Source organism: Mastomys coucha, unplaced genomic scaffold, assembly GCF_008632895.1.
Source record: "Mastomys coucha isolate ucsf_1 unplaced genomic scaffold, UCSF_Mcou_1 pScaffold6, whole genome shotgun sequence".
Lineage (NCBI taxonomy): Eukaryota > Metazoa > Chordata > Mammalia > Rodentia > Muridae > Mastomys > Mastomys coucha.
In genome coordinates this window covers 86,022,508-86,050,392 of record NW_022196912.1, presented here as the reverse complement: position 1 = coordinate 86,050,392, position 27,885 = coordinate 86,022,508, and the positions used below count along the sequence as shown (strand labels likewise).

General features: G+C 41.6%; 3 protein-coding genes across 10 annotated transcripts in view; 1 reads left to right on the top strand and 2 right to left on the bottom strand.

The window, feature by feature from the left end:
• Kiaa0586 (KIAA0586 ortholog) overlaps nt 1-6,036 on the bottom strand; it is a 102,113-nt gene extending 96,077 nt beyond the window's left edge. For 2 of the 6 annotated variants that reach the window (XM_031357590.1, XM_031357589.1), the window contains exons 1-4: nt 5,015-5,589; nt 3,292-3,365; nt 1,843-1,912; nt 575-644 (exon numbers count right to left, since the gene is read on the bottom strand). In XM_031357590.1, the coding sequence (XP_031213450.1) occupies nt 575-644; nt 1,843-1,912; nt 3,292-3,365; nt 5,015-5,213 (413 nt within the window). In that variant the 5' untranslated portion in view covers nt 5,214-5,589. Of the gene's footprint in view, nt 1-574; nt 645-1,842; nt 1,913-3,291; nt 3,366-4,879; nt 4,975-5,014; nt 5,590-5,959 lie in introns of those variants that run through there. The other 4 variants (XM_031357591.1, XM_031357587.1, XM_031357588.1 and 1 more) reach the window with 4 other exon arrangements.
• The window catches only part of Timm9 (translocase of inner mitochondrial membrane 9), a 19,121-nt gene extending 1,587 nt beyond the window's left edge, over nt 1-17,534 (top strand). Inside the window, exons 2-7 of one of the 3 annotated variants that reach the window (XM_031357596.1) lie at nt 1,879-2,007; nt 6,553-6,706; nt 11,850-11,934; nt 14,287-14,351; nt 15,013-15,108; nt 17,012-17,534. In XM_031357596.1, the coding sequence (XP_031213456.1) occupies nt 14,313-14,351; nt 15,013-15,108; nt 17,012-17,146 (270 nt within the window). In that variant the 5' untranslated portion in view covers nt 1,879-2,007; nt 6,553-6,706; nt 11,850-11,934; nt 14,287-14,312 and the 3' untranslated portion in view covers nt 17,147-17,534. Of the gene's footprint in view, nt 1-1,878; nt 2,008-6,104; nt 6,200-6,552; nt 6,707-11,849; nt 11,935-14,286; nt 14,352-15,012; nt 15,109-17,011 lie in introns of those variants that run through there. The other 2 variants (XM_031357595.1, XM_031357597.1) reach the window with 2 other exon arrangements.
• The window catches only part of Tomm20l (translocase of outer mitochondrial membrane 20 like), an 11,635-nt gene continuing 1,237 nt past the window's right edge, over nt 17,488-27,885 (bottom strand). Inside the window, exons 3-5 of the mRNA XM_031357594.1 lie at nt 23,021-23,102; nt 18,555-18,697; nt 17,488-17,655 (exon numbers count right to left, since the gene is read on the bottom strand). Coding sequence (XP_031213454.1) covers nt 17,611-17,655; nt 18,555-18,697; nt 23,021-23,102 — 270 coding nt within the window. The 3' untranslated portion in view covers nt 17,488-17,610. The remainder of the gene's footprint in view (nt 17,656-18,554; nt 18,698-23,020; nt 23,103-27,885) is intronic.

Here is a 27,885-nt window from a genome sequence, read left to right as displayed (position 1 = left end):
AAGACACAAACGCACTGGGCCCACAGCTAATGTCAAGCTTTTCTTTCTGAACTTCCCTACCCAAGTCACTACTTTCTTCTCCGGATATGATACAGTCGATGCCTCTTCAACAAACCTGTCTCTATAGCACTTGTTGATCTCTCCTGTTATTAACTCCTCTGAGTTGCAGCAGAACCAGGCTGGCTAAGTGGGCACCCCACAGCTTAGGTGTTTGGATGACGTGTCTGGATGATGCAATAATCCACCAAATGCAATACTCTTCCTGTTGCAGCTCGTTTCTCTGGCCTGCGCCTGTGTACACTGTTAGATTTGGGGGCTGTGCTAACAATTAGAGTGAACAGGACAGCAGGGCAGAGGGCAGGGTGGACTTGCATTAAGCGACATTCACACTCCTAGACTGTGCATGCTGCCAAGTGCACTGCCACTGAGCTACATCCACAGCCCTACAAGTTGTTATGATTAGTTTTAAAGCATTGCTGTGTTCTTCTTAATCGATGTATATGGACTGCTTAACATATGCTAATGTACATTTAGGTGGCATACCACTATAAGTGTGTTTGTAAATGAAACTTACTTTTGCTTTAAGACAGTTCTCAGAGCATCTTTCTGTCCCATGGTATACTGAGAAATAAAGATGTCATCTGCTGAAAAATTAAGACACAAAAACATATTTCAGATTCCGAAGAATAAAAAAAAAAAAGCCAAGACCAAGGGCTAGGGATGTAGTTCAGTGGCAGAACTCTTGCTTAGAATGTATTAGGTCCTAGGTTCAAAACCCTGGTACTTTTTAAACAAAGAAGGAATGAACTTTGATTTGCAATTTGCAGCTCACATCCAGCACTCAACATGCAGAGGCACAAAGTTCCCTGCACCAGTAAGGCTAGCCTGGTCTACTGTAGCAAGTTCTAGATCAGCCAGGGTTAAAACAATAAAATAAATATCCCAAAGCAAACCTTTGCAAGGAGGTTGTAATAGCAAAATAGGCTTTTCCTGTGCAAATCCTTTTATAATTTTAGATTCTATTAGTAACCTAATTTGAAAGGAAAAACAAAAATTAAAATAACAGGAGATCAAGATATATACAATAGATTTGCCTAGCACACAGAAGGCCCTGGATTTGATGCCTAGCACAAAATAAATATTATTAAGCTATTATTGAATGAATCAACCAATTCTGGACTGGAGAGATGGTTCAGCAGTTAAGAGCATTTGCTGCTCTGACAGAGAACCTGGGTTCAATTTCCTCACACCCATATGGTGACTCATAACCCTCTATACCTTCAGTCCCAAGTGATCTGACCCCCCTCCTCTGGCCTTTCTGAGCACTGCAGGAGTGTTGTGTACAGACTTACAGGCAGGCAAAACACCTATACACTCAAAATAAATAAATTAGACTAAATTTTTAAAAAGAGCCAGTTCTATCCTTACAGAGAAAATACTGACGCATACTACAATATTGATAAGCGTAAACACATTATGTAAATTAAAATAGGCACAAAGGTTAAACACTGCATGATGTCACTGACATAGGTACCTGAGCTGGTCAAAGTCAGAGAGGCAAGAGTGAGGAGTCAGGGGGCACAGAGCTCAGAGTGGGCAGGGGTGGTGTGTGGGGTGTGTGTGTGTGTGTGTGTGTGTGTATGTGTATATGTATGTGTTAACATTCTGGAGGTGAAGGATAGTGACCTTGCACAATGTCAATGTACTCGATGTCACTGAATGTTATCAAGGTCAGTGTCACAGAACTGTACATTCAAAACTAATGAAATAAAATCTTTTCTATACATTTTAACTCAGCTTTATCAAGCTGATTATTAAGCTGAGCCAACTGTATCAATTTACCTTTTTGTGCATTGTTCTCTTCTGTTTTATTCAAAGGTAACCTCCGAACTACAGCATCTTTAGAAAAATCCTTTGGGCATAAAAGAAAAAAGCAAGATTGAATGAGCTTCAATTACCAGTAATACAGTACCATTCACAGCCATGTGAGCACTGTGATCTAGGAAGGTGGGTCTGCGCATTTTACTTACTTCATTCCCAGCACTACACCTCCCATAGGTACTCTGAAGCCACTGGAGGATTTCCCAATGAATGAGCAATGTGAAATGTGAAAATAGTGAGAAACAAGAAAGTGAACAAACACACAGAAGTGGAACAAGAAACTGATTCAAATCCACACACTTACTTGAACATCTCAGCTGCCCCAGCTTCATACGCTAATCTGCCCCAAGGGCGAGTCAAATGGGGGGGGGATGGGGGGAAGACAGTATGGTCCCTTAACAGGACAACACTGCAACCTAACCACAGCCTTCTTAGTCACTGAGCTCATACACTGTCTTACAAAGTTGTGCTGTGCAGGTCACATCTACTGTTCAAGAGTTTCCTGCTCTTGAGTGGGATCCTAGAGCTCATCTCTGAGATTCCACGCTGAGACACGAGAACTCTTAAGGCACAAGATGGACTCCATGCTGCTTTTCACCTTCCTGCTTTCTGCTAAACATAAAAGGCGGGGGAGATGGCTCAAGAATTAAGTAAGCACTTGCCTCACAAGCACATGGATCCCCAGAACCAAAGTGAATGCTGGGAGAATGTGGCAGCCTGCCTAGTTCTGCAGCCCTGGAAGGAAGGCTGAGGCAGGAGACCGCCAGGGCAGGTGGTCAGTTAGACTAGCCATGTCCCTCAGCTCCGGGACTAAGACTTCCTGACTGAATGGAATAAAGTGGAAGGGCAATGGAGGATACTTCCTGACAGCAACCTTGAGCTACACGTATACACACATGCCCCTTAGCCCTACATACACAAGCATGCAAACACATACACACACCGTGTACACACAGCAAAATGGGGAAAAAACTTTAAGGTTAAGGTGATGATGGGTGTTAATTAAACACCAACAAGATTAACAATTCAACAAACAAATGTACTGTCCCACACTCTTCAAATCATAATCTATAAAACATTTCTGGAGCTGGTAAGATGGTTCAACAGATGAAGAAACCAGCTGCCAAGCTTCATGATTCAAACTTGATTGCTAGGACCCACGTAATAGGAGAGAATAAATTCTGGAAGGTTGTCTTTTGACCTTCACAGACAAAAATGGACCTACATGCCCACACATATTCCTACATGTACACAAACAAAACAGATAAAAACATGATAAAAATGAAATGAACAAAGAACAAAACATGCCCCGTCATACATGATACCTACACAAAACACAACGTGTGGTTAACAAAACATAACTTTAAAAATCTTCATAATATTGATATGACTTGGAATTCTTTTACTTACACTTTTATTGGATGCAGGAGAATTTTCTGACAGAGGCTGGTGATACTGTCTAGCAGAAGTTAAATCCAATGAGCCTAAGAAAACAAAAGAGTCCCTGAGAGCTGTGTTGTAGTTTTTCCCAGGGACTGAACCCCAGGTTCCCCTCATGGTAAGCACTAGCGCTGACCCACAGGTCCAATCTTCGTGGCATTTAAATCAAAACCTGAGCCTTACCAACTGTGTAGGCATGATACAAGAATTGAGAATCTCTGTATTTATTTAAAAACCAAATATGAAGACACTTTCCTCTAAGAGAAACTAAGAAGATATATTTAAATACATTCTAATAAATGGCTTTATAGCTCACTTGCAAAATAAGGATGAGTTAAAACAGGTAAGTTAAGCAGGTGAGATCTAAAATGTTTTAACAGCAGTCGTGGTGTGGAAGATCTTTACTGCAATGCTCAAAAGCAGAGACAGATGAATTTCTCTGGTTTGAGGCTAGCCCAGTCTACAGAGTGAGTCTTAGGCCAAACAGAGCTACATAATGTGATCCTCTCTCAATAAAATAAAGTGAGATGTTTTTTTAAAAAAAATTTTCAAGGGCTGGAGAGATGGCAGGGTAGATAAAAGTGCTTGCTGATCCTGCAAAAGACTGGAGTTTGGAACCTCCAACACACAGCTCACAATTGCCTATTACATCTAGCTCTAGGTAGATTCAGCTACTCTGGCCTCCATGGGCACCTGAACTCATATCCAGACACCCACATATAGACACATGAAAATTTCTGAAAATCCTAGAAGATATTTTATCCAATGCAGAAGAAAATATGAGGTTTACCAGAACAAACCTTGTATATAGCCAGGCATGGTAGTGCATGCCTTAATCCCAGAATTCAAGAAGCACATTTCTGTGAGTTCAAGGCCAGTCAAGACAAGGGAAATCTTGTCTCAAAAACAAAAAAACACTAGACAGATATAAAACTTTGATTTAACAGACAGCCTACTATAGTGTACCTCCAAAATGCAACAAGCATATTGTTCTTGCATATACATTCATTAATATGATCCTTAACATAATCAATACAATTTCATAGCTCTAAACAGGACATGTGAATTGTAAATACAAATGCCACCAAAGAGCTGGGCGGTGGTGGTGTACGCCTTTAATCCCAGCACTTGGGAGGCAGAGGCAGGCGGATTTCTGAGTTCGAGGCCAGCCTGGTCTACAGAGTGAGTTCCAGGACACCCAAGGCTACACAGAGAAACCCTGTCTCAAAAAAAACAAAACAAACAAACAAAAAAAAAAAAAACAACAAATGCCACCAAAGACTGAAGGTATGCATTTTTCTTCCACCAGACTGGATAGCACTATCCAAAAATAAGATAGAGCATTTAGTAAACATTAAGCAGATTATACAAGCTCTCTGTATCCATTATGGGTATAAACAAGAACAGAATACCTAGACCACAACAAGAACAAGCACAAGAGGAAATACTCAAGTTTCATTCATTCTACACGCTGAAACTTTTTGTAGACTGTTTGGTTATTTCCCCAGGGAACCAAGTTACTTTTCAAACATCTGTACAAACCAGACTTGTATCTTACATTTGAGAATATAAGGCTCCTCTATATTTAGGGGAATGCACAACCCAAAATAGAGACACAAATAAAGACTAACGACTTATAGAAAAAAAAAAACCGTAAGCTGGGCGGGAAACTGAAACATTTGGAATCACATACCACATAACGTTCCATTTGAGCTAGTCCTCGTTCCAACAGCAAGACGTTTATTTGCAAACAGCGCTGGAGGAACACGGGGCAGCGCATCTTCCACCACAGCCAATTTATTCGCTTGGTTTGGAGAAACAACCTCTCGCAGTCTCCTCGCTGGCATTTTAAGCCTTTTCCCCCTTTCCAGGCTAAACTCCACGTTTTTCATATGGTTAGTTACAAAACAAGTCCTGCGGTTCTTAACAGAGGGAATTCTAGCTTTCCAGACTTAAGGACACAGTTTCACCTCTTTGAGCACCAGGAAAAGAAGCAACGGAAGTGAATTTGGAAAAATACCTGAATTCCAAAAATAATTATGAAGCAGTCGTTAACTTAGAAGTCTATAGACAAAGCATACATAAAGCTGTAAACTTCAAGTCTGACATTTAATCCAGGGTTAAATACGACAAAAATGTCTTGATTCGCCGGGCGGTGCTGGCGCACGCCTTTAATCCCAGCACTTGGGAGGCAGAGGCAGGCGGATTTCTGAGTTCGAGGACAACCTGGTCTACAGAGTGAGTACCAGGACAGCCAGGGCTACACAGAGAAACCCTGTCTCGAAAAACCAAAAAAAAAAAAAAAAAAAAAAAAAACAAAAAAAAAAAAAAAAAAAAAAAAAAAAACAAAACCAAAAAAAAAAAGTCTTGATCCTACTGAGTCTGTTAATGCGCCAAGGAAATAAATTTGAAAGGAATTATGCCAAGAGCAAAAGAGAAGCCACGGGAACCGTTCTAAAAACGCACTCCTCCAAACCCTGAGCTGCAGCTGAAAACCCCAACAGACGTGGAGGCGGGGTTAGGATTTGTTGCGAAGACCCAGCCGAGCAGGTAACGTTAAAATCATGTTTCTTAAAACATCACCCTCACAAGAGCTTAATGGCTTTCTTTCTACGAGTCCAGACGCAATTTCGGACACCTCAACTTAGTCTTTAGCGTCTCCACAGAGGCCGGCAAACACGCCGTCTTGATTTTGATGAAGTAACAGCTTCGGTTGTTCGCGGGTCAACACGGTCTTCCACCCCAAAACCCGCCCTTGAGCGTCAGCACGCATGCGCGCAAAGACCCACTCCACCCCCAACCGGAACGGGAGTGCCCTGGTGCTCTTCCATTCGTGTCCGGGTGGAAACAAACTCTCACCATAAAAGACTTCAAGGAGGTGTGACTTTTTTTTTATTTTATTTTAAAGGCAGCATGTCACCTTTATGTTTGGATACAGTACTAAGTATTCCTAGAGGACTGACGAATTCTCGGTTAGCCCATAAACACTTTTGTTTATCAAGGGTTATTTACACTGTAGTAACGGCAGACCGTTAGAACCCTAGTGTTAAGCATATTAGGCTTTCTAGGAATTTCGACAGATTCCATTGCCGTGGAAAAGGAAGTGAAAATTACAGAGAGCACTGACTAACAGACAATCACAAAGGTTAATTCTTAGGTGATTTTAGAATTTACTTGGGCACTGGCTTTTCTTCCCACATGTTCCCACGTGGTAACGAATCTGCGTCAAAGGGTCTCAAGCCTTGCTTGACATCACTGCCCCCACGTGTTCTCCGCTCTCCAGCGGCGCGGCGCTCTCTCGGTACTGACCCTCCGAGCTCAAGCTTTACCTGCACCGCAGCCCTTCATCCCGGTACCGGTGTCAGATGCGAGATCCTGCGGCTAAGTACGGTCCCTTTCCTCTGCTCTCATAATCCCGGGTTCGCGGGCATTCACTCGGGAAAGGTAGCGGGCAGGTACTCCGGAGGGAGCCGCTGCGTGCACGCGGGTCGTGGGGCTGCGCAACCGGCAGCCCGGCGTAGCTGGAGGCCAGACGTGCCCGGTGGCCTTGTCACCCAGAGGGTGGGAACCCTAGGCCCCGAGACACCGCCCACCCGGGACTGGAGGGCTCGGGGGGCTCGCTTTGGGACTACAGCCACTCAGTGACCTTGAGCTGAGCTGTCAGACAGGAGCCCCTTTACTGAAAATCTCTAGACTTCCTCAGCTCTTTCCCTGTCTAGAGTACAAGGACGCGCACCCTTCCCAGGTCTTGTATAGGAAAACGCACTGCCTAGACCTTTCCCATTACGCCTGGCTAGATGCTATTAAAATAGATTTTAAAAATAAAAAAGTAAAATAGATTAAGCAAAATAAAATAACGTAAGGTACAAACCTAAGTCACACATTTTATCTTTTACACTTCAGCTATTTACGTTCCTACCAGCCTAGGGTAAAAAGAGGCACCTTAAAGCCTCACCATGGGGCAGCCTGTTACTTTGTTGTTGTTGCTATTTGATTAGTTTGTGATTAATCATTTTTATATCTATTACATTCTCTCTTTTGTTGCTCCTTAGATTCTATCTGTTGGTTCACGATTTGTTGTGTAAGTGTATTAAAATACTGAATGATAGTGTCAGAACGGCAAGAGACCTTAGGAATGAATTAACTTCTGTAATTTCTATATAAAAGATATGAAAAAAAAATGACCTTTCCCCTCTAATTTCAAAACTCTGAGCAACTGCACTGGCAATCAGTAAAGTGACCCGAGTAAATAATTTGTAATGGAATGTCAGACCTGGGGCTCCACCCCAAGTAGTCTTGTTCTCATCTTCCTTGAGGCTAGACTTTGAATCAGGAAAACAATAGGAATTCAGTTTCAAGTACTTTTAGCTCTGACTAACACTGAGTTAATTAAGAGTTGCCTGTTCATGCTGGGTGTAGTGGCAGCCTTTAATCCCAATACTTCAGGGACAGAGGCCTATCTACAAAGAGTTCAAGACAGCCAGAGATACACAGAGAAACCCTGTCTCAAGAAGAAAAAGAAAAGAAAAAAAAAACAACAAAAAAACCTTGTCTGTTAATCCCACAACCTAACTAAACCTGCAATAATCCAAAGGGTCATGTGAAAGATAATAAAATAATAAAAGTTCTATTAAGTATTTGAACTCTCAAAATAGATACTGACTTATAAGTGCCTTTGAAGGGAAAAATAGTTTAAGAGATTATTATTCTTTTTATTAACTTTTTTTTAACTATGTTTCTCTCCCCATCTCACTCTCTGCATCAAGTCCCTCTCTCACCGTTCCCTGAATACATCTATAGATGTATACTTTGTTTCACTGAAACATTTGCAAATAAGTTTCAAACGTCATGAACTTGAGCCCTAATTGTTGCAGCCTGTGCCTCCTGGAGGGCATTACAGTCTGGAAAGATTATCACACTTAAGATGACATTAGATTTTCTTTCTTTCTTTTAAGATTTATTTATTATATGTAATTATACTGTAGCTCTCTTCAGACATGTCAGATCTTGTTACAGATGGTTGTAAGCCGTCATATGGTTGCTGGGATTTGAACTCAGGATCTTCGGAAGAACAGTTGGTGCTCTTAACCTGCTGAGCCATCTCTCCAGCCTAGATTTTCTTAATTATTTAAAAATTGCCTTTATTGTTAGAATAGTGGCCTGCTGCCTTATGTCATTAAAAGGCCAGGTCCCAAAGCAAGAAGTGATCTGTCTGTCTCTTTTTCCCTCCTTCCCTCCTCCTCTGCTGAGAGCCTGGAACTCAGAGATCTGAATGCCTCTCCCAGGTGTGGGATTAAAGGTATGAGCCACCACACTTGGCAGGGCCCATTTTCTTAACAAACCTTATCCCAGAAGGGAACTGTGCATTTCTTTTTGAGACTGACTGCTCCTCAAAAAGAAAATCTTTGATGATTGAGGTTGTAGTTTAGAATGACACTTGCACTTACAGTAACAGATATCTCAAACTGCATCAGCTACACACTCTGTATAGCATTTTTTTTAAAGATTTATTTATTTATTATATGTTTAAGTACACTATAGCTGTCTTCAGACACACCTAAAGAAGGCATCTGATCTCATTATAGATGGTTGTGAGCCACCATGTGGATGCTGGGATTTGAACTCAGGACCTCTGGAAGAGTAGTCAGTGCTCTCAACCGCTGAGCCATCTCTCCAGTCCCAGCATTTTTAATGTTATAAAAATATGTAAGTGCTGTGTGCATGTGTATATGGTGCTTGAGGAGGCCAGACAGGAGTTCCAGTCCCTTGGAACTGCTACTGCTAGTTGTGAGCTCTGTAGGTACTAACTTGCTGCAAGAGCAATAAGTACTCTTTTGTTGTTTTGTTTGTTTGAAATGGGGTTGGTTCGTTTGTTTTTTGGAGGCAGGGTTTCTCTGTGCAACTCCTGGCAGTCTTAAACTAGCTCTGTAGCTCAGACTAGCCTCAAACTCAGAGATCCACCTGCATCTGCCTCCAGAGTGCTGGGATTAAAGGTGTGTACTAACTGGCTGGCTACAAGTACTTGTACCACTGAGCAACTCTCTAGCTCCTCATAGGATTTTTGAAGACTACTCTAATTTTCTTCAGTTATTCTACATTATGGATTTTCCTAATTATTCCTTCATGACCAGAAAAATAGCCAATATTTTTAGACCAGAATGCCACTAAAGTAATGGTGTGTGCCCTGGAGCATCTCAGCAGGAGATGTTGCCTAGTGGTAGCAGCTACCTTGCGTGATGCTCGATTGACCCATTTAATTATGGTGGTAACTGTCTTATCTTAGCAATGAGAAGGAACAGATTCTTCATCAATAACCTAGAGAGGTATTTCCTAACATATCCTTTAATTTTATCCATTCAAGGGCTTTGACAGAACCCCAAGATTATGAATCACATTACCAGTTATGCAGGGACTAGGAACAATTGTAGTAGCTATGAATGTTAGAAGAATCACTTATTATAAATTAAATTTAAGTCTTACTAAGATTTAGTTTCAGAGTTGGTACAAATGGACATATTATTTAAAAGAAACATGTTAATCCTCTCCCTAGCACACCCTTATTAATTACTTTTCTTTTTGTTTGTGTGTTTTGTTTGTGTAGTCCTGTCTATAGACTAGTGTGGCCTCAACCTCAGAGATCTGCCTGCCTCTGCCTCCCAAGGGCTAAAGTCCAGAGGCCTTTATTCCTGAGGACTCACCACCATGCCTGGCTTGTTAATTACTTTTTGATATTAAATTTCTGGAAATTGTGAGATGAAGAAACAAATTTCTGGGTGCATGGTCACTCTCTTGGTCTTTTCCATTTTTCCTTTCTGAGAAGGAGAATTGTTAGTGGGGGACTTATGGATATTTGTTTTAGTTTTTCTCTTAACCCAACTAACTCCCAAATAATTGAGACTGGACTATTAAATTTATTTAACAAATTTTAAGGGCACAGCAACTGAGCAGTGTTACTCTGTTTTAATCCTCTAAGCTAATCTGGCTACCTCTAGTCAGAATCCCCATGATGCTTGCATTTAGTACTGCTCTGGCTCTCTGGGCAGCGGGTGTTTTCTCATGGAGTCACCTGGACTCTTCCCCCTGGCAAATCCTCCTTTTTCTCTCTCTTTCCCTCCTCCCCTGGCTAGGAGGAGGTCTACCTCCCTTCTCTCCCCTGATCAATCATTTACTGGTTAACTTCTATATTGACTAATCAGGGAATAATTGGGGAGCAATGTTTTACAACCAGATACAGGAATACAGAAGTCAGCATTTGAATAATACAAGGATAATCTTTACACAGTGTACAATAACATGCCTACAAAATTAATTTAGGAAGAAACAAGGTACATTAGAGAAGAAATTACAAGCTAGCCTGTACTCTCAGCACTAGTGACTATCCCAAATTCCAGTCTAGCCTGGGCTACATAGAACATTCTAGGACACATGAGACCTCATGTCTTAAAACATATAACACAGTTTATAGACATACTTAATAAATGTGACGATACAGTAAAAATAATCAAAAGAGATTATAACAGTTTTGTATATTTAGAGAATATTATTTAAGTAATATTCAAAATAATAGCTTATTGGTCATATCATGCAGGTGTTAAAATGTAATGGGAAAAATTGTGGATTTTAAAGGCTGAATGTCTCCAATGGTCCTGAGTTTTGGTTAATCTGAAAGTTATCTCATGTAAATTTACTGTTTGAACTGTTCATCTTTCTTAAAGTTATCAGAAGAATCACAAAAAATTTGTAAGGTATACCATGACATTGTCTCTTTTAAAAAATATGCTAAATATGCTAGTGACTATAAACTTGAGACTATTTAAACTAATTTCCCTTAGTAAAAAAAGCAAAGGAACCTGCTGGTGTAACTTGGTGATGGAGCATTTGCTTCACATGCCCAGTGCTCCGATTTGACTCCTCCACCCACAAGAGAAAGCCTGGTTTATCCTGTCATTCAATTTGGGGGGCAGTAATGAAAATGAAGAGCCTTTAAAATGAGTTAGCTATAGGGTGCGCAGTGTACACCTTGGTTCCGGCATTCACATACTGGAAGGAGAGAACCGCCTCCCCAGCTGTCTTCCAGCCTGCATGTGCACTAAAGTAAGTGAAGGCAGAGCAGAGTATCTTTAAAGCTGTATAGCTGAGCAAGTAAAGGTACTTGCTGTACTAGGGAGGCAGAGGCAAGCAGATCTCTGAGTACAGGACCAGCCTGGTTCTATAAAAGGAGACAGTTAAAGAAACAAAACCGAAGGCTAGAGAGATGGCTCAGTGGTTAAGAGTGCTGACTGCTCTTTCAGAGTTCAATTCCCAGCAACCACATGGTGGCTCCCAACCATCTGTAATGGGATCCTATGCCCTCTTCTGGTGTGCCTGAAGACAGCTACAGTGTTCTCATATATAATAAATAAATAAATAAACAAACAAACAAACAAACAAAATCTTTTCAAAAAAAAACAAAAATTAATAACCAAAAGAAATTAGGTTTCATTAAAAAGGATCTTCAGTAGTCATATTATAATGCATTCAATTTTCAGGTAAGAAATCCAATCTCACTGAACACAAGCAGAAGGCGGGCACTTGCTTTTCCAGAGCAGAAAGGAAACTGATGCATCAGAAAAGGTTTGCACTGATAAAGTCTACCTACTCTGCATTTCTGTGCTTCTCTGAGATGTGGGTTAGCCACAAAACTAACCCTATTCTGTAGTCATTCTCAGACGTAAGTGCAATCTGCCCATTCTCTCCAGATTTCAGAGGGATAATCAGATAAACAGTAACCCTGTTTTAATATTTGCCTTTTCAATAACAAGCCATCTGATGTGATCTCTGGAAACCAGGATCAAATAAAAGAGTACTCGGCACTGGAGAGCTGGCTCAGTGGTTAAGAGCATTTGCTGCTCTTCCAAAGGTCTTAAGTTCAACTCCCAGCACCCCCAGGTGAGGCAACTCACTCCAGAGAAATCTAACACCCTGTTCTAGCCTTTGTAGGTACTTACACTCAGACACACACAGAAAGGAAATTGTTTAAGGATATTAAGAATCATTGACAAAACCATTTAGTTGGGCATGGTGGAACACACCTGTAATCTTGGCACTTAGGAAGTATAGGTAGGAGGATCAGGAGTTCAAAGTCATTCTTGACTAAAAAAGCAAGTTAGAGGCCAGCCCAGGCTACATGAGACTGATTGTCACCAGTAGTAGATATATGAAAAAAGTCAAGAATTTCAACCTAAAGAAACACAGGTTAGCCTTTAATCCCAGCACTTGGGAGGCAGAGGCAGGCGGATTTCTGAGTTCGAGGCCAGCCTGGTCTACAGAGTGAGTTCCAGGACAGCCAAAGCTACACAGAGAAACCCTGTCTCGAAAAAAAAAGAAAAAGAAAAAGAAACACAAGTGAGATGTAGGGAAAAGAACCAGATCTTGGCGTTATCATACAAGTTTCTAAGAACCTCTAGGCAAGGAAATGAGATGTGTCACTTTCAATGTGAACTGTAGATACCTGGTTTGCAGTGTGTTCCTGAGTGTAATGAGCCTTCATTCAGTAGGCGGTGTGCATATCAGCAAGTATGTTTCATTCTCACATTTTAAAGTTCCCATCAAACAGGAGCTTCATTTACTACAATTCTTTGCGAGTGATATGACCAAATCTTAGTCCTTTTCAGGATGTTTTTATTTATGTAACTTTTAAAAATGTGTATATTGTATGTTTGCCACATGTGTGCAACTGCCCTTGGCAGTCATAAGAGGCAGCTCCTCAGGAGCTAGGAGCTTCTAGTTGTCTAGAAGAGAGCAGCAACACTATTCTCTTGTGAGCATTTCCTCTGCCTCTATTCAGAGATTATTCACATGGACTTGTGATATGAGAGATCATTTATGCCCTTTACCCTGCTCTGCAGAAGAGTAACAGCTCACAAAACTAGACTGCAGGATACAGGGGCCGATATACAGTCAAGACACAGTAGGAAAGACAAGTGCATGAATATGGTTCACAGACATACATTCAGGCAAACTCATTCAAGTAAATTAAATTTCAAAGAAAGTGGTGTAGGCTAGAAAGATGGCTCAACGGTTAAGAACACTAACTGCTCTTCCAGAGGACCTGAGTTCAATTCCCAGCACCACATGGTGGCTCACAACCATCTGTAATGGGATCTGATGCCCTCTTCTGGTGTGTCTGAAGAGAGTAATAGTGTGCTCATATACATAAAGTAAATAAATCTTTTTTAAAAAAATAGAGAAACCCTGTCTTAAAAAAAAAAAAGGAAATGGTGTTTGTCAACAATTGCTAGAACCTTTGTTTTAAGTAGATTAATAGCATGGATTAGAGTTTAATTGACAACTAATGGAATAGTTATGAAAATTTAGGAAGAGTTTAAGAATTTTCTTGGTTTTCCCTTAAATTCCTACTATGAAAGGGGCTTTAATAAGTATTGTTACAGGAATGTAGGACACTGCCTTAGTTTGGAGATTTGATTAAGACAAAGACTGTGACTGGGTGGTGGTGGCGACTGGGCGGTGGTGGCGCACGCCTTTAATCCCAGCACTTGGGAGGCAGAGGCAGGTGGATTTCTGAGTTCGAGGCCAGCTTGGTCCACAGAGTAAGTTCCAGGACAGCCAGGACTACACAGAGAAACCCTGTTTCAAAAAACCAAAAAAAAAAAAAAGAAAAAATTTAAAAGAAAAGAAAAGAAAAAAGACAAAGCCTGTGAGTCCTATAGCTAGCATTAGAAAATAAATTATTGTCAACTGAGTAGTGATGGCACAGGCCTTTAATCTCAACACTCATAAGGCAGAGGCAGGCAGATCTCTGTGAGTTTGAGGTCAGGTTATTCTACAGAACAAGTTCCAGGATAGCCAAGGCTACACATGGAAACCCTGTCTCCATAAAAAAAGAAAAAGAAAAGAACTGTTGTCATTAAAATCTATGAGATTATATATGGATGGCTGACTTTTTTTTTTTAACTCTGAAATAAGGTGACTAATAAACATACTGAAAGAATATGGCTGCACAGATACCAGAATCTGACCAGATAAAACAGGTAAGATACTATAACTAAGGGAAAAGGATCATATAGCCAGGGATGGTAGCACATGCCTTTAAGACAGGGGCTAGCCAATCTCTGAGTTCAAGGCTAGCCTGGGTGTACATAGTTCCAGAACAGCCAGGGCTATGTGGAGACATTGTCTCAAAGGGCAGTAGGGGTGGGTTAAAAAAAAGATTGCATGATAACTGTGGGGCTATGTCATTCAGTGATCCCATAGTTTAAGTGTTTATAATTTCACTTCCAAAAATGAGTCGTTCTTGTATCTAGTGCATGTCTGTAGTCCCATAATTTAGAAACTCCACACAGAAAGATTGTATTAGCCTGAGCTACATGGTTTTGGGTAGAATTATGAGTTAAATATTTACTCAGAGCATAAGAGTGTAGCATTTATGTCCCAAAACTATATAAGAACATTACTCCACTGTAGATGCTGTAAACTATGTATTGGACAGCTGTTGAGAAAAGTACAACTAGGAAGGAAGGCGAGTGGGTGTGTGTGTGTGTGTGTGTGTGTTTGTGTGTACATTAAAGCTCCTTAAGTCAGCAAACAAATTCACGTGGAGGAGGGGAAGGAAGGGGCGTGTGTGCCTAAGTATCTGAGCTTTCAGGCGTCTAGGCTGTACAACCTGGGTTTTAAAGTACTTGTCGTTTGTAGTTTAAGGAGTTCCTGGGAACCTACAATAAACTTACAGAAAACTGCTTTTTGGACTGTGTTAAAGACTTCACAACACGAGAGGTGAAACCTGAAGAGGTATGAAAAGTGTTTCTCACTAAAGAAACCCCAAACTTGTCATAAATCCATCTAAGTATTTCATTTGTTCTTTCTGACTGGCTTCCATGTACATGCAGTTGCTTAGAGGAACTAAAGCAGTCAGGAACCCAAGGTGCCAAGATTAATGATGCCAGGTTGAATTTAACAGTCACAGTGCATCAAGGATGACAGTTTTATAGACCAAGTATGCAGCAGCTGAGTTATGGTTCCAGAGCAGATGGGTTTTTTGGGTTTTTCAAGACAGGGTTTCTTCTCTGTGTAGACCAGGCTGGCCTCCAATTTAGAGATCTGCCTTCCTCTTCCTCCCAAGTGCTAGGATTAAAGGCGTGAGCCACCACCTAGCAACATGGGAGATGCTCTTTGTCTGCCTTTGTCAAAGTAGCAATGCTGAAGAAGCCTGACACCACTTTGTCTGTCCCTGAGCAGTTGGAACTGTAGAAGTGAGAGTGCACATGAGCACACTTGGTGGACCCAGTGCTGACCAGCACCCTACTTCCAGTGTTTATATAAGGGTTTTTGTATATCTACTCAGAGTGAGAGACTTCTTCCAGCAGAGAAGTCAGTAAACATCCATGCCCAGATCTAATTGTTGGGTAATTTAACTTACAAAGTTTAGGAAGATACCAAGTAGGATATCCATTTTTTAAAGGAACATGCTGCACCTTACAATTTCATACTTAGGCTTTGGTCATGCAAAACTCTTATTTTTGAAAACCATAGTTTATTTTTATCTATACCAATACAATTTACATATTAAATAACACTACAGTAGAATGCTTTGATGTCATTTAAAGCAGAAAAAAAGGAGAAAAATAAGGCTATAAAAACAACTCCCCATAACAAAAAATTTTAGTCACTTTTTCAGAACGGGACAGATATGCTCAGTGAGCAGTTGTGTGAGTTCCCGATGACAGGTGGCTAATAGGATTGGGAAGCAAGCCCAACTTCAGCCCCTGCCTGAAAGGATAACGCATACCAGAAAGTAAAGATCCTCACAAGTTAAAACTGGAGAAAGAGAGCTTTATTATCTCATCCTTATCACCATAGTTACCTTCTCTTGGTCTCCTTTGTGAATCCTTGGACTTTACTCACATTTATGCCCATTCCAGATATACAGGTACACGTTATAGGCTAGGATCTGCGTGTGAGGGAGAACCTGGAAGACTCTTTCTGAGGTTGGGTCACATCAGTTGATATTAAAAAGAAAGGGGTTGAGCTGGGCAGTGGTGGTGCACGCCTTTAATCCCAGCACTTGGGAGGCAGAGGCAGGCGGGTTTCTGAGTTCCCAGACCAGCCTGGTCTACAGAGTGAGTTCCAGGACAGCCAGGGCTACACAGAGAAACCCTGTCTCAAAAAAACAAAAAGAAAAAAAAAAGAAGAAGAAGAAGGGGTTGAAAGTGGGGGAAGTTCAACATTTGGGAGGCTAGGGCAGAAAATTTTGAAATTCCAAACTGGTCTTGGCTACATAACCAAACCTTGCTCAAGAGAAAAATATAAACTGTTTTGAATGAAAATATCCAGGAGCAAGTTTCTCATAAAAAAGGAACAAACCTACTGGGTATATGTTTGGTTATCAGTCTAAAGAAGGAGATAAGATTATGGGCCTTGAGGTTAGAGAAAATCTACTCCATCCAAATCTAGTCCGTCATGAAGGCCGGGCAGAGCATACTATTGTTCCTAGGGCCACAGATCTGTAGAGACTTCATAAACCTTAATTCTCATCAGTAAGTGAAAACAGTTTAAAGCTATAAAATTGCAAGCCAAGGATAGTACTCAATTTGTAGCTCTACCCAAAGAAAGCACTGCTCCCTGTGGGGCTCCTTCAGAATACAAAAATGCTTATTTTTGTGTTGCCTCTTGGATCTTCCCCTTGTATTTCTAGGTTACCTGTTCAGAACATTGCTTACAGAAATATTTAAAAATGACACAGAGAATATCCATGAGATTTCAGGAATATCACATTCAACAGAATGAAGCCCTGGCAGCCAAAGCAGGACTCCTAGGCCAACCACGGTAGAGAGGTCCTGAGGCGTGGACTTGCACTGAAAGATTGCCAGCAGCTGTTGCAGTCAGAAGGAGGATTCATCTGGTGGAGAATCCCCTGACACACAGCAGGAGCCATGCCGTGGTAACACCATCTGTCATGACTACCTGACCAATGAAAACCACCAGAGAAAAATCACTGTTAACCAGAAAAGAGTCAAACCAGAGGCCTTCCTGTGCAGTAAAAATGGTAAGATGCGGTGTTGTTGAGGCCTTAAGATGTGTCTGCGTGGTCACCGTGGTTGCAAAAATAAACCACTGTTCCTTTCTTTGTGACTGTTAATTTTAAAAGCAAAATATGTGTCCAATCATGTATGAGATATAAAAATTTATTACTAAAAATAAAATAAATGAAAATATCATTGAGCAGTTGTTTTTACTGTACAGAACACAGTATTCTGACTGGGTGTGGATGCGCTGAGATGTTTTCAGTCAGGATCATCCTTCAAGTGCTTCTTGTTCTTGCATGTCTTCCTCAAGTTGCTGGTGAATACACAAAACAGTTACTTGCTAGTCATTTCAAAGCACGAGTTCTCTGCTGCTCTTGTAGCTGAGACACTGCACCTTCTTATCCTAGCTGCATTTTGACATATTGTTAGGGAACATCCCTTTTGAGACTAGCTTAGATATGGCTATGGCTGGTATACTCCAGTAGAGTCTTACAGTTTGTTTAAAACCTGAGTCTGGGTTAGTGAGGCTCAGCAGCTAAAGGCACTTGGCACGAAGCCTGACAACCCGAGTTCCAGCTGCAGCCACCACACGATGCAACGAGGGGACTGACTTACGCTGGCTGCCCACTGTTCACATACTAATGCCATGGTGCCCATGGGCCCCCACCACCACCACACACACCCCAACATGAATGACTTCAATATAAACGCATACAACTAATAAGACCAGTTGAATAAAATGATCCAGAGTTAAAATTGTCTCTTACGGCTAATAAATACTGAAACAAATTCAAGCATTTGCAAGAAATTCTAGTGGATAAGTATAACTACTTTGTTTTTGTTTTATAACCAAACTGGTAAAAGAAAGAGCTTACAGATAGACTTTATTTGTTACCAATCTAAAATCACAGTACAATACTGGTATGCTTAAATTAACAAAGCTATTTTTATGTCTTGTCACGATAGTGAGAAGTACCACTTTGCTTTAAAATTGCAATATTGAAACACAAATAATAACAAAGCACACAGTTCACTATAGTAGAACACAGAAAATAAGATACTCTTACCTTAATGAGAGGATAAAACCAGAAATAGGTATTACTTGGAACTGTGGTGGGGAGAGGGCCACATCCATGTCACTGTTCCTAAAATCAGGTCTCCCATGGTTACTTACTGTCTATGTTTTACAAGGATAATTAAATGCATGCTCACCTGGCAAATAAGGGGAATTTTGTACAATAGCATCTGAAAAACCTCAGGAGGGAGTGTTTTTTGGAAAAACATCAGTAGCTCCTTTGGTTGCCCACACACTAAAAGGGCATTGGTGAGATGTTCAAACCCCATTCCATGCTCCCCTGAAACAGATTGGTTACATTTAACCAAAAAAAAAAAAAAAGTTACTGTTTTTAATAACTACATGGAAGGAGAGAGGCAGAGAGGCCATGCGTGTATATGTGTGTAGGGGTGAAATATCCATAGAGACCACAAAAGGAAGTCAGATACTCTGGAACTGGCGTTTGGGATTTTTGTTTGTTTTGAGGTACGGTCTCTGTGTAGTTCTGGCTCCTGAACGTTGAGATTTAAGATGTCTGCCACCACACCCAGATTTAGAGCCGGAGTTCCACGTGGTTGTTGTGAACTACCTGGTGTGAGTGCTGGAACTAGAACTGGAGCCTCTCCCGGGCTAACTAGTGCTCTGCCATGGAAGAATAACAGGCATCCTAACTGATAACACCATCTCTCCAGACCTTGGGCAAAATGTTAACTCTATTTAAAAGTATCAAGAAAGCATCAAGCAATGTATATCACCGGGCAATGGTGACTCTCGCCTTTAGACTCAGCGCCCAGAATGCAGAGGCAGGTGGAACTCTGGATCCAAGGCCAGCTTGGTCTATAGTTTGTTCCAGGACAGCCAGATCTACATAGAGAAACCCTGTATCCAAAAACAAACAAAATTGTTAGGTGCATATCAAAATAATGACTATTTAGACAAATCCCATGGTGAGTCAAGAGCACAAGTATGAGAGAAAACACTGGGTGTCCTGTAAAGAATTTTATGAGAGAAATTACACATTTACACAACGTCTTAGATGTGCATACTTGCTTTGGAAGAGTTCTATATATATATGGGACATAGAGGGTGGAAATGCAAGGGTTTTTAATCTCATCTATTTTTATTAATATGTTAGCCGTCCATGTTTGATTGGTAAAATATGAGAGGTGAAACACTGTTATGGTTCATTTTTAAACTACATATTTATTTGATGTGTATGGGTGTTTTGTCCTCATGTGTGTCTGTACACTAAATGCATGCATGGTGCCAACAGAAGCCAGAGGAGGGCTTGTGAGCCACCATGTGGGTGCTAGCGATGGAACCTAGGTCCTCTGGAGGAACAGCCAGTGTTCCTACCAGTGAGCCATCTCTCCAGCCCTATTTTGGCTGTGTGTTTTAAGACAAGGTCACGCCATGTAGCCTTGGCTGGCCCAAACCCCTGACAGTGATTAAATTAAACTTTTAGAAAGTAACATAAATTATACATTCAGATGAAAAAAAGACAACCCATTTTTAAAAAGGAAAAAACCCAAGTTTAAATTTTTGTTCCAGTTATCCTTATTCACCTTAAAAGTCAAGCTATTACATAATGACTCTTGGGGGATAAAATGATAAAAATGGGAAGTCTTGTGTTAGCACCAGAGACACATTGTGTTAACACTCAAGAGTATACTTACAGCTTACTGCATGCCTAGGCCACCTAGGAAACACCATCCATGAGTCAGTAACAAGCAACCTGACTTGTTTTCCCTTTTGACTTAAATTCAGATTTTAGTTCTTCACATCGTCAACTAAAGTTAAAGCTGAAAGGTTTTGTCCATTTTAATTTTCACACATCCGGGAAGTATCTAGATTGTTCTTTGTGAATGGCTCACGCCTGTGAAGGATCAGGAACTGAACTTGAACTCAAGTTCTAATACTGAGCCACACTGCGGGCACAGCCACAGCTGTCAAGCCGCATGTCATGAGCCCCCTCGTTTGTACAATTTGAGGAATCCTGTTTAGGGAAAGTACATAAAATTATGAATAAAAAATTGCATTGGGGCTTGAATAGGTGGAGATATTTAACATAACTTCCACTAGCTTATGTAGAGTTTCTCTTGTTATATCACCACGGCAGTTCTAACTTCATTAAAGCTAAGTTTTGGTTAATTTGAAAAATGACTGTGAAAGCAGAAATTAATCATGTGCTACCATGCTTTTAAGCAGAATAACAATCATGGACACTGTTACAAGTTGGGTAGGCTATTGATTCCCATTTGTTTGTCTATTTGGGAAGATTTGTTTTTCTTAAGAAATTTTAGCCTGGCAGTGTGGCGCACACCTTTGATCCCAGCACTTGGGAGGCAGAGGCAGGCAGATTTCTGAGTTCAAAGCCACCCTGGTCTACAGAGTGCGTTCCAGGACAGCCAGGTCTACACAGAGAAACCCTGTCTCAGGGAAAAAAAAGAAAAGAAAAGAAAAGAAAGAAATTTTATATGTATGAGTGTTTTGCCTGCATGTATATATGTGTACCACAATCATGCAGTGCCCAAGAAGAGGACACTGGATCCCCTGGAACTGGAGTTATGAAGGTTGTTTGCCACACATGGGTGCTAGAAACTAAACCTGAGACCTCTGAGCACTCTAACAAGTGCTCTGCACCATCTCTCTGCCCCTAATTGTTTTTATAAGTCCTAGATAATGTTATCCACTTAAGTACAGGCTAGTGCACAAGATCTTTTGAGAGGAAAACAAAAGAATGTCTTTAATCCCAGCATTCAAGTGGCAGAGGCAGATTCCAGAGAACAAGCTCCAGGGCAGCCAGGACCACACGGAGAACCCTGTCCCAAAGAAGAGGGGAAAAAAAGAGAGAGAAAAGAGCTGGTCACCCTTAACCAACAGAAGCAGGTGGATCTCTTAGTTGCAGACCAGCCTACAGAGTGAGCTCTAGGACAGCCAGGACTACACAGAAATAAGAGGAAGAGAGGAAAGGTTGTCTTCCCTAGAGAGATTTAAAGTAACCTCTACAATCTTATCGAGAGTAACTCTTGTAACTGATACACTCATATCTGTTCTAACCTCATTAAAACTTAATTGTAGTTCATTTGAAAAGTGGCTCTATCTGAAAGCAAAAATCAATATAGAGTAAAATATTAAAATGTAAAAGTATCATTAATGTACAATGATCTTAATTGTACATTAATTATGGGAGGGAAGACAGGAAAACAGAAAAAACAGGTTTGTCTCCGGCATCACACAATAAATAAATGCAATAAATTTTTTTTTTCCCTGCACATCTTTAATCCCAACACTTGGGAGGCAGAGGCAGGTGGATTTCCAAGTTCGAGGCCGGCCTGGTCTACAGAGTGAGATCCAGGACAGCCAGGGCTATACAGAGAAAGCCTGTCTCAAAAAAAAAAAATTTTTTTTTTCAAGTAGAAAACAGGTACTGTGGGACAAAGAGATAGCTGCTTGTCCAGGGGGTCAGGCTTAATTCCCAGCACCTACATAGTGGCTCACAAACTCCAGTTCCAGGAGATCTGATGCCCTCTTCTGACCATAGGCCCAACCTATGTATAGGCAAAAAACTGAGCACATAGTAGATTAAAAAGTGCCGTGGTATGCAGGGAGCTTGCAAACCTTAGGGAAAATATATTTTACTTAATGTGTATAATTCTTTTTTTAATATATATGTACATATATATACATACATATACATACATATACATATATATTTTTTTGTTTGTTTTTGTTTGTTTTTGTTTTTCAAGACAGGGTTTCTCTGTATAGCCCTGGCTGTCCTGGAACTCACTCTGTGGACCAGATGAATATAATTTTTAATCTTCGGCGTTATCAGTTTTCCCTTACCTAAGTCACACCAAATTCTTTTCCCTTGCAGTACTTAGCACCAGAATCAAGACACCATTGGTACAGTGAGTATATCACCTGCTATCATTTTAACAATGTTGTGAAGTGCTTCAAGAGTTAGGTAAAAGTTCACACACTGTAGTCTAAAGTGTAGGCCCCCTCACTAAATTAAACAGTAAAATGGCCTTTTGTAGTAAAGTATTTAGGATATTCAAGTCAGAAAAAAGGTTAGTTTGATATTGTTCTTTTGAGACAGGATCCTCTATGTAGCTACGGCTATCCTGAAGTTCACAGGTAGACCAGGGGCTGGCCTTGAACTCAGATCCTCCTGCCTCTGTTTCCCAAATGCTAGGATTAAAGGTGTGGACCACCATATCTGGCAGGAAAACTTTTATAATGCATTTTAGATTATTTTTTGGAGACACTCAGTAGCCCAGGCTAGCTTCAAATTCATAAGGCTTTCACTTCAGCATCTTCAGGTTTTGAGATTATTACAAGTATGTTCTACCATACCCAGGATGGGGTGGTAGCACCAAGTCAAAGACAGCTTCTTGAAACTGAAGTGAGTTGGTCACCACATCTTGCTAATTTACCCGATATTAAATATTTTTCCCTTTTTATTTTTCTCTTATTGTGAAGTAGTCTAGGCTAGCCTCAGACTCAATCCTCTTGCTTCTGCCTCCCAAGTTTTATAAATATATGCCATGCCTGGCTAATCAAATAGTTTTTGAAGAAGATATGATTAAAAACTTACAAAAGAATATTTTATTCTTACCTCTAGCTAAACAAAGTTTTCCCATCTGCACCTCTTGGAAAAAAAATTCTTGTAGTTTTTCCTTCTTTACTGGATCCCATAACTAAAGGATGTAACAATGAGTGATAAATGTATACAGTTACTGTCAAAATTAATGTTTATTTCTAAAGTACCTCTTAAATAAATAAATAAATACACGCATTTAATAAAAGAAGGGCCTCTTAGGCCAGGCTGGTGGCACACACCTGTATTCTCAGCACTTGGGAAGCAAAGGTAGGTGGACAGTGTCCTATTGAGAACACTCCAGACCAGCCAAGAAGACAAAATGATAAACAATGTAAAAGACACCTCTTAAATCTGACCTCTAAACCCAATGGACAAGAAATGTTTTTCTAACTAATTTCTAAAATCCTGTTACAATTTCAGGTGACAAGAACAAACCACAGCATCAGTTACCAGCATCAAATTAACCCCCATCTCTATTCTAATAGCCAACCGTGGAATTGATACAGTGAAGGCGGCTTTGCCTGTTGAGGGATCTTTTTCTTGCTTAGGTTAGTGGTAGTGCCTGTTAATTTAGCAGCAGTGATTTTCTGCTCTGTGGGGTCATTTTGTTCTTTGCCTGTAATTCTTAGTCAAGAAGATAACAACATTCTATATTCAAACTCTCTCTCGGAGGGGCAAATTGCATGGTTGGGGATAGGGTGGCATGGTGGTTGGTGACTGGTCAGAACACTTCAGTTTGCTGTAGTCTATCTCAGGAATGTAGCCAAGGCCACAGATGACATCAAGGATACTGTGCCTACGGCTGATCTTCCAGGCAAGCCTGAAAAAGGGGCTTCCTTTGGTCAGTTAGAATGAACAATTAGTGATGACAGGTTTTACTGGGGACATGGGAGGGGAGCAAGCTCTTCCAAGGAGAAAAAAAGATGTAGAACCTGAGGGCATTTTTATTTTCCCCACAAATAATCAACAGAGTGTGCTGGTACAACTCTAGTGCTTAGACTCCACTCAGACCTACAAAATAAATACGGGCTCAGGAATTGGAGATCAGCATTGCCAGCAAGCTCAGCTGCTCCCCGGCGTCCAGTCTTAGACTCACTGCCATTGTTAAGGTTCCCTGGCTATGTCTGACTGTATGAACCATCTGAGATGCTTTCATTTGGTCAGTTGATGTTTGTTCTGCATGTTTATGCATTTAAGTACAAGTGCATATGTGCACATGCATGTAGAAGCCAGAGGAACAACCTTAGGTGTCATTCCTGGGAGGCCACCTGCCTCACTTTTTTTTTTTTTTTTTTTTTTTTTTAATTTACAAGGATATCAATCCTCTGGAACTAGAGTCACAGATTGGTGAGCTGCCATATAGGTGCTGGGAGTTGAACCTGGTCCTCTGGAGAAGTAGCCAGTGCTCCTAACCACTGAGCAATCTTCCAGCCCTCACCATGCTTTTTGAGACAGGGATCCACCTTAACCCTACCTCCCCAAGTACTGGGATTCCAGGGACATGCCACCATGCCCAGTTCTGTTGTTCATGGGCTTTGGTTTGTTGGTGTGGGTTCTGGGGATCAGACTTAGGTCTTCACACCTGTACAGAGAGCAATGGACTAAATGAGCTATCTCTCAGCCCTGTTAAGGCAGAGTTTTGCTATGCAACCCAGGCTGGCCTTGAACTCGCATTCATCCTGCCTAGATTCCTAAAAGCACTTGGATTCCAAGTCCCAGCACACATGGCTTGTCTTCTGTCTGCACTTTTTCCTTTCTTGCCCTCGGTAACCCTGATGAGGCAGAGCTGTGGAGCATAATGGGAAACAGGGTCCTGGTGTAGAGAAAGAGACCACCAGCAAAGGGAGAAGAGAACGTTTGCCTTTGGTTTATACAGCTATAAAATGAGAAGGCTATTTTAAGAATTAGGTGAAAGGGGACTGGACAGACGGCTTTGTTAAGATCACCTGCTGCTTTCAGAGGACTGGAGCTCCAATCCCAGCACCAGCACTAGGCAGCTCACTAGCCTGCAACTTCATCTCCAGGGGATCTGACACCCTCTTCTGGCCTCAGGGATCACCTGCACTCACATGGCACATACACACACACACACACACACACACACACACACACACAAATAAAATCTTTTAGCCAGCCAGTTGTGGCACACATCTTTAATTCCAGCAGAGGCAGGTGGATTTCTGAGTCTAAGCCCAGCCTGGACTACGACGAGAGTTCCAGAACAGCCAAGGCTACACAGAGAACACCTGTCTCAAAAACAAAGAATTAGCCAGGCGGTGGTGGTGCATGCCTTTAATCCCAGCACTTGGGAGGCAGAGGCAGGAGGATTTCTGAGTTTGAGGCCAGCCTGGTCTACAGAGTGAGCTCCAGGACAGCCAGGGCTACACAGAGAAACACTGTCTCGAAAAAAACAAAAAAGAAAGAAAAAAAAAAAGAATTATGTAAGAAAACATCTGAAAAGTCCTGCTTCTGCATTTACCATACTTTAAGTCATTTGGGTTTTATTTCTAATCCAGACTGGGTTTTCTATCTCCTCCATCTTGTCTTCCATACTAACACCGCAATTGTCTTTTTTTAAACAATAAATAAGTAGGAACATCTATTCTTGAAATGAGTTACCACCACAATTATTCATCACAAATGAAAATGTGTACAGACTTTACAGTTTGTCATTCAGTCTTCCAAGATGACACCCAACTACCACTCAGCTAGCTGTCTCCCTTACCACAGCACACCCTGGACACTACAGTTTCACATGTGCGCCTCTACGCAAGCTGTTTCCCTGTACTCACAACAGTATTCAACAGATATATTATGGACAAATACAATATGCCAGACTATTCTAGATATAGTCAATGGAGAGCAAAACACAGACAAGGTTATGAGGCGCCTAGACTAATAAGTGGGAAACGTTAATCAAACGTCACACACCAAAGATGTTCAAGGGCAACAGTCGTCAAGAAGGCAGAAGAGGGCAGGAGCTGCTGCCAGACTGCCCAAGTCAAGCCGTCCCGTCCCGGGAAGTAGGCGTCTGCACACATGCCCCGCACCTTGAGTGTAACTATGTCGACAGTCTTTCTGGCTTCCCTTTTCTCCTTCCCTCGGTGCTCCCACCAGTCAGCAGGAACTGCAACTCAGTACTGTCAGTTGCTTCTGCTCTCTTCAGCCCAATCACCACAGACACCATGAGAAAGGTGTGATTTTTATTGCTGCCTTTTTTTTTTTTTTTTCAAGACAAGGTTTCTCTGTGTAGCCCTGGCTGTCCTGGAACTCACTCTGTAGACCAGACTGGCCTCGAACTCAGAAATCTGCCTGCCTTTGCCTCCCAAGTGCTGGGATTAAAGGCATGAACCACCACTGCCCGGCTACTTACTTAGCTCATCTTTATCAGACACTTTTTCACAGTGGTCCCTTTGCCAAGCTGACTTATTGATTAGGCCTGGCAGATCCCCTAATATGCACCCCTATGTATGTGCAGTGCCTTCAATCTTAAAGGTTTCCCTTGTACTATGCCTCACCTTCCATAGCTTTCCTGCCTCCGATCAACGACAGCCTAAGGCCTTATGTAGGAAAAAACGGATTTTCCAAAACACTCAACAGCAATATTCCCCGTGTAGACATGTTTTCAGATCCCATCTCTCTGTTAGGAGTTGGAGTCTGTTTCCTCTCTGCTTGAAATCGAGCAGCCCTCAGTGCTTCGGGAAGAGTTACTTCCTGGCACATTCCCATCTCTGCATGCACTCCAACACTGTTGTTCTCTTCCGGTGTTCAGTGCATATAGTCTCCAGACCTGTCTGCTTGCTCATAGGAACCCAGCCCAGCATATGATAAGGACCCACAAACTGTATGACAAGGTCACATGCAGGCGCAGGCCAACAGTTCAAACTAAGTGAACACCCAGCATCAACTGGCAGACAAGAGGGGCATGTGCTTTCAGATAACCCACTCGACATACCGCTCCTGCGGAGCCAGCCTCACTGAGGCCGAGTGGAACAACAGTGTTATCCTCCGCCCAAACCTGCTAGACTGCAGATTCAGGAGCCAAGTACTAAGGACAGCAAGCTTAACCAAACAATAAGGAAACTGAGTAGCCACTGCCTGGTTCCACACTGACAAGGTTCTGTCTTTCTCCAGGCTCTTGTTACCTTTGCTGGCTTGTCCCCTGCCTTGCTTTGGTTTATTCCTACTCCGTTATTGTTGCTCTCTGCCAGACCTACCTTCCTGCCTCACACAATAGGACCTAAGTAGTCACAGGCTGATCACCCGAAAGGTGGAAAGGGAAGGATTCTCTTGCACTTTGGAGCTCATGTGAGTTAACAAAAGCTGGACCAATAACCAAGAGGACCAAATTCTCTTTAAAAAGAACTGGTAAGGGAAGGGGCTGAAGGGCGGGGGCTTGGTGGTCACTAACACTGGCTGCTCTCTTCCTGAGGACCAAGGTTCAATTCCCAGCATCTATATGGCAGCTCACAACCTTCTTAACTCCAGTCCCAGGGGATCAGATGTCCTCTTCTGACCCCTAAATGGTACTACGGATAGACATCTATGGCTGGAGAAACATCCATACACAGTAGAATAAAAGGCAGTTTTTAAAAATGATGCATAGGGGCAGTATAATGGTTCAGCAGCTTAAAAACCACTTCCCAGCACAGCTGACCACGCGTGGGACAGGTGACAGAGTGAGTGGACCCTCTCAAGTTGTCTTCTGACCATCACATATGGGCCATCTTTCCTCCCCTGTCTAAAAAATAATAATAACCATAAAAACTCGACTAGCCAATCATATTCTATGTTGGCTGGCCCGGGGACCTGGGTATCTTGTGAGGATATGGGAAGGTCCAAGTTTTTCTTCTTTCTTCTAAGTTGTTTTTTTAAAAAAA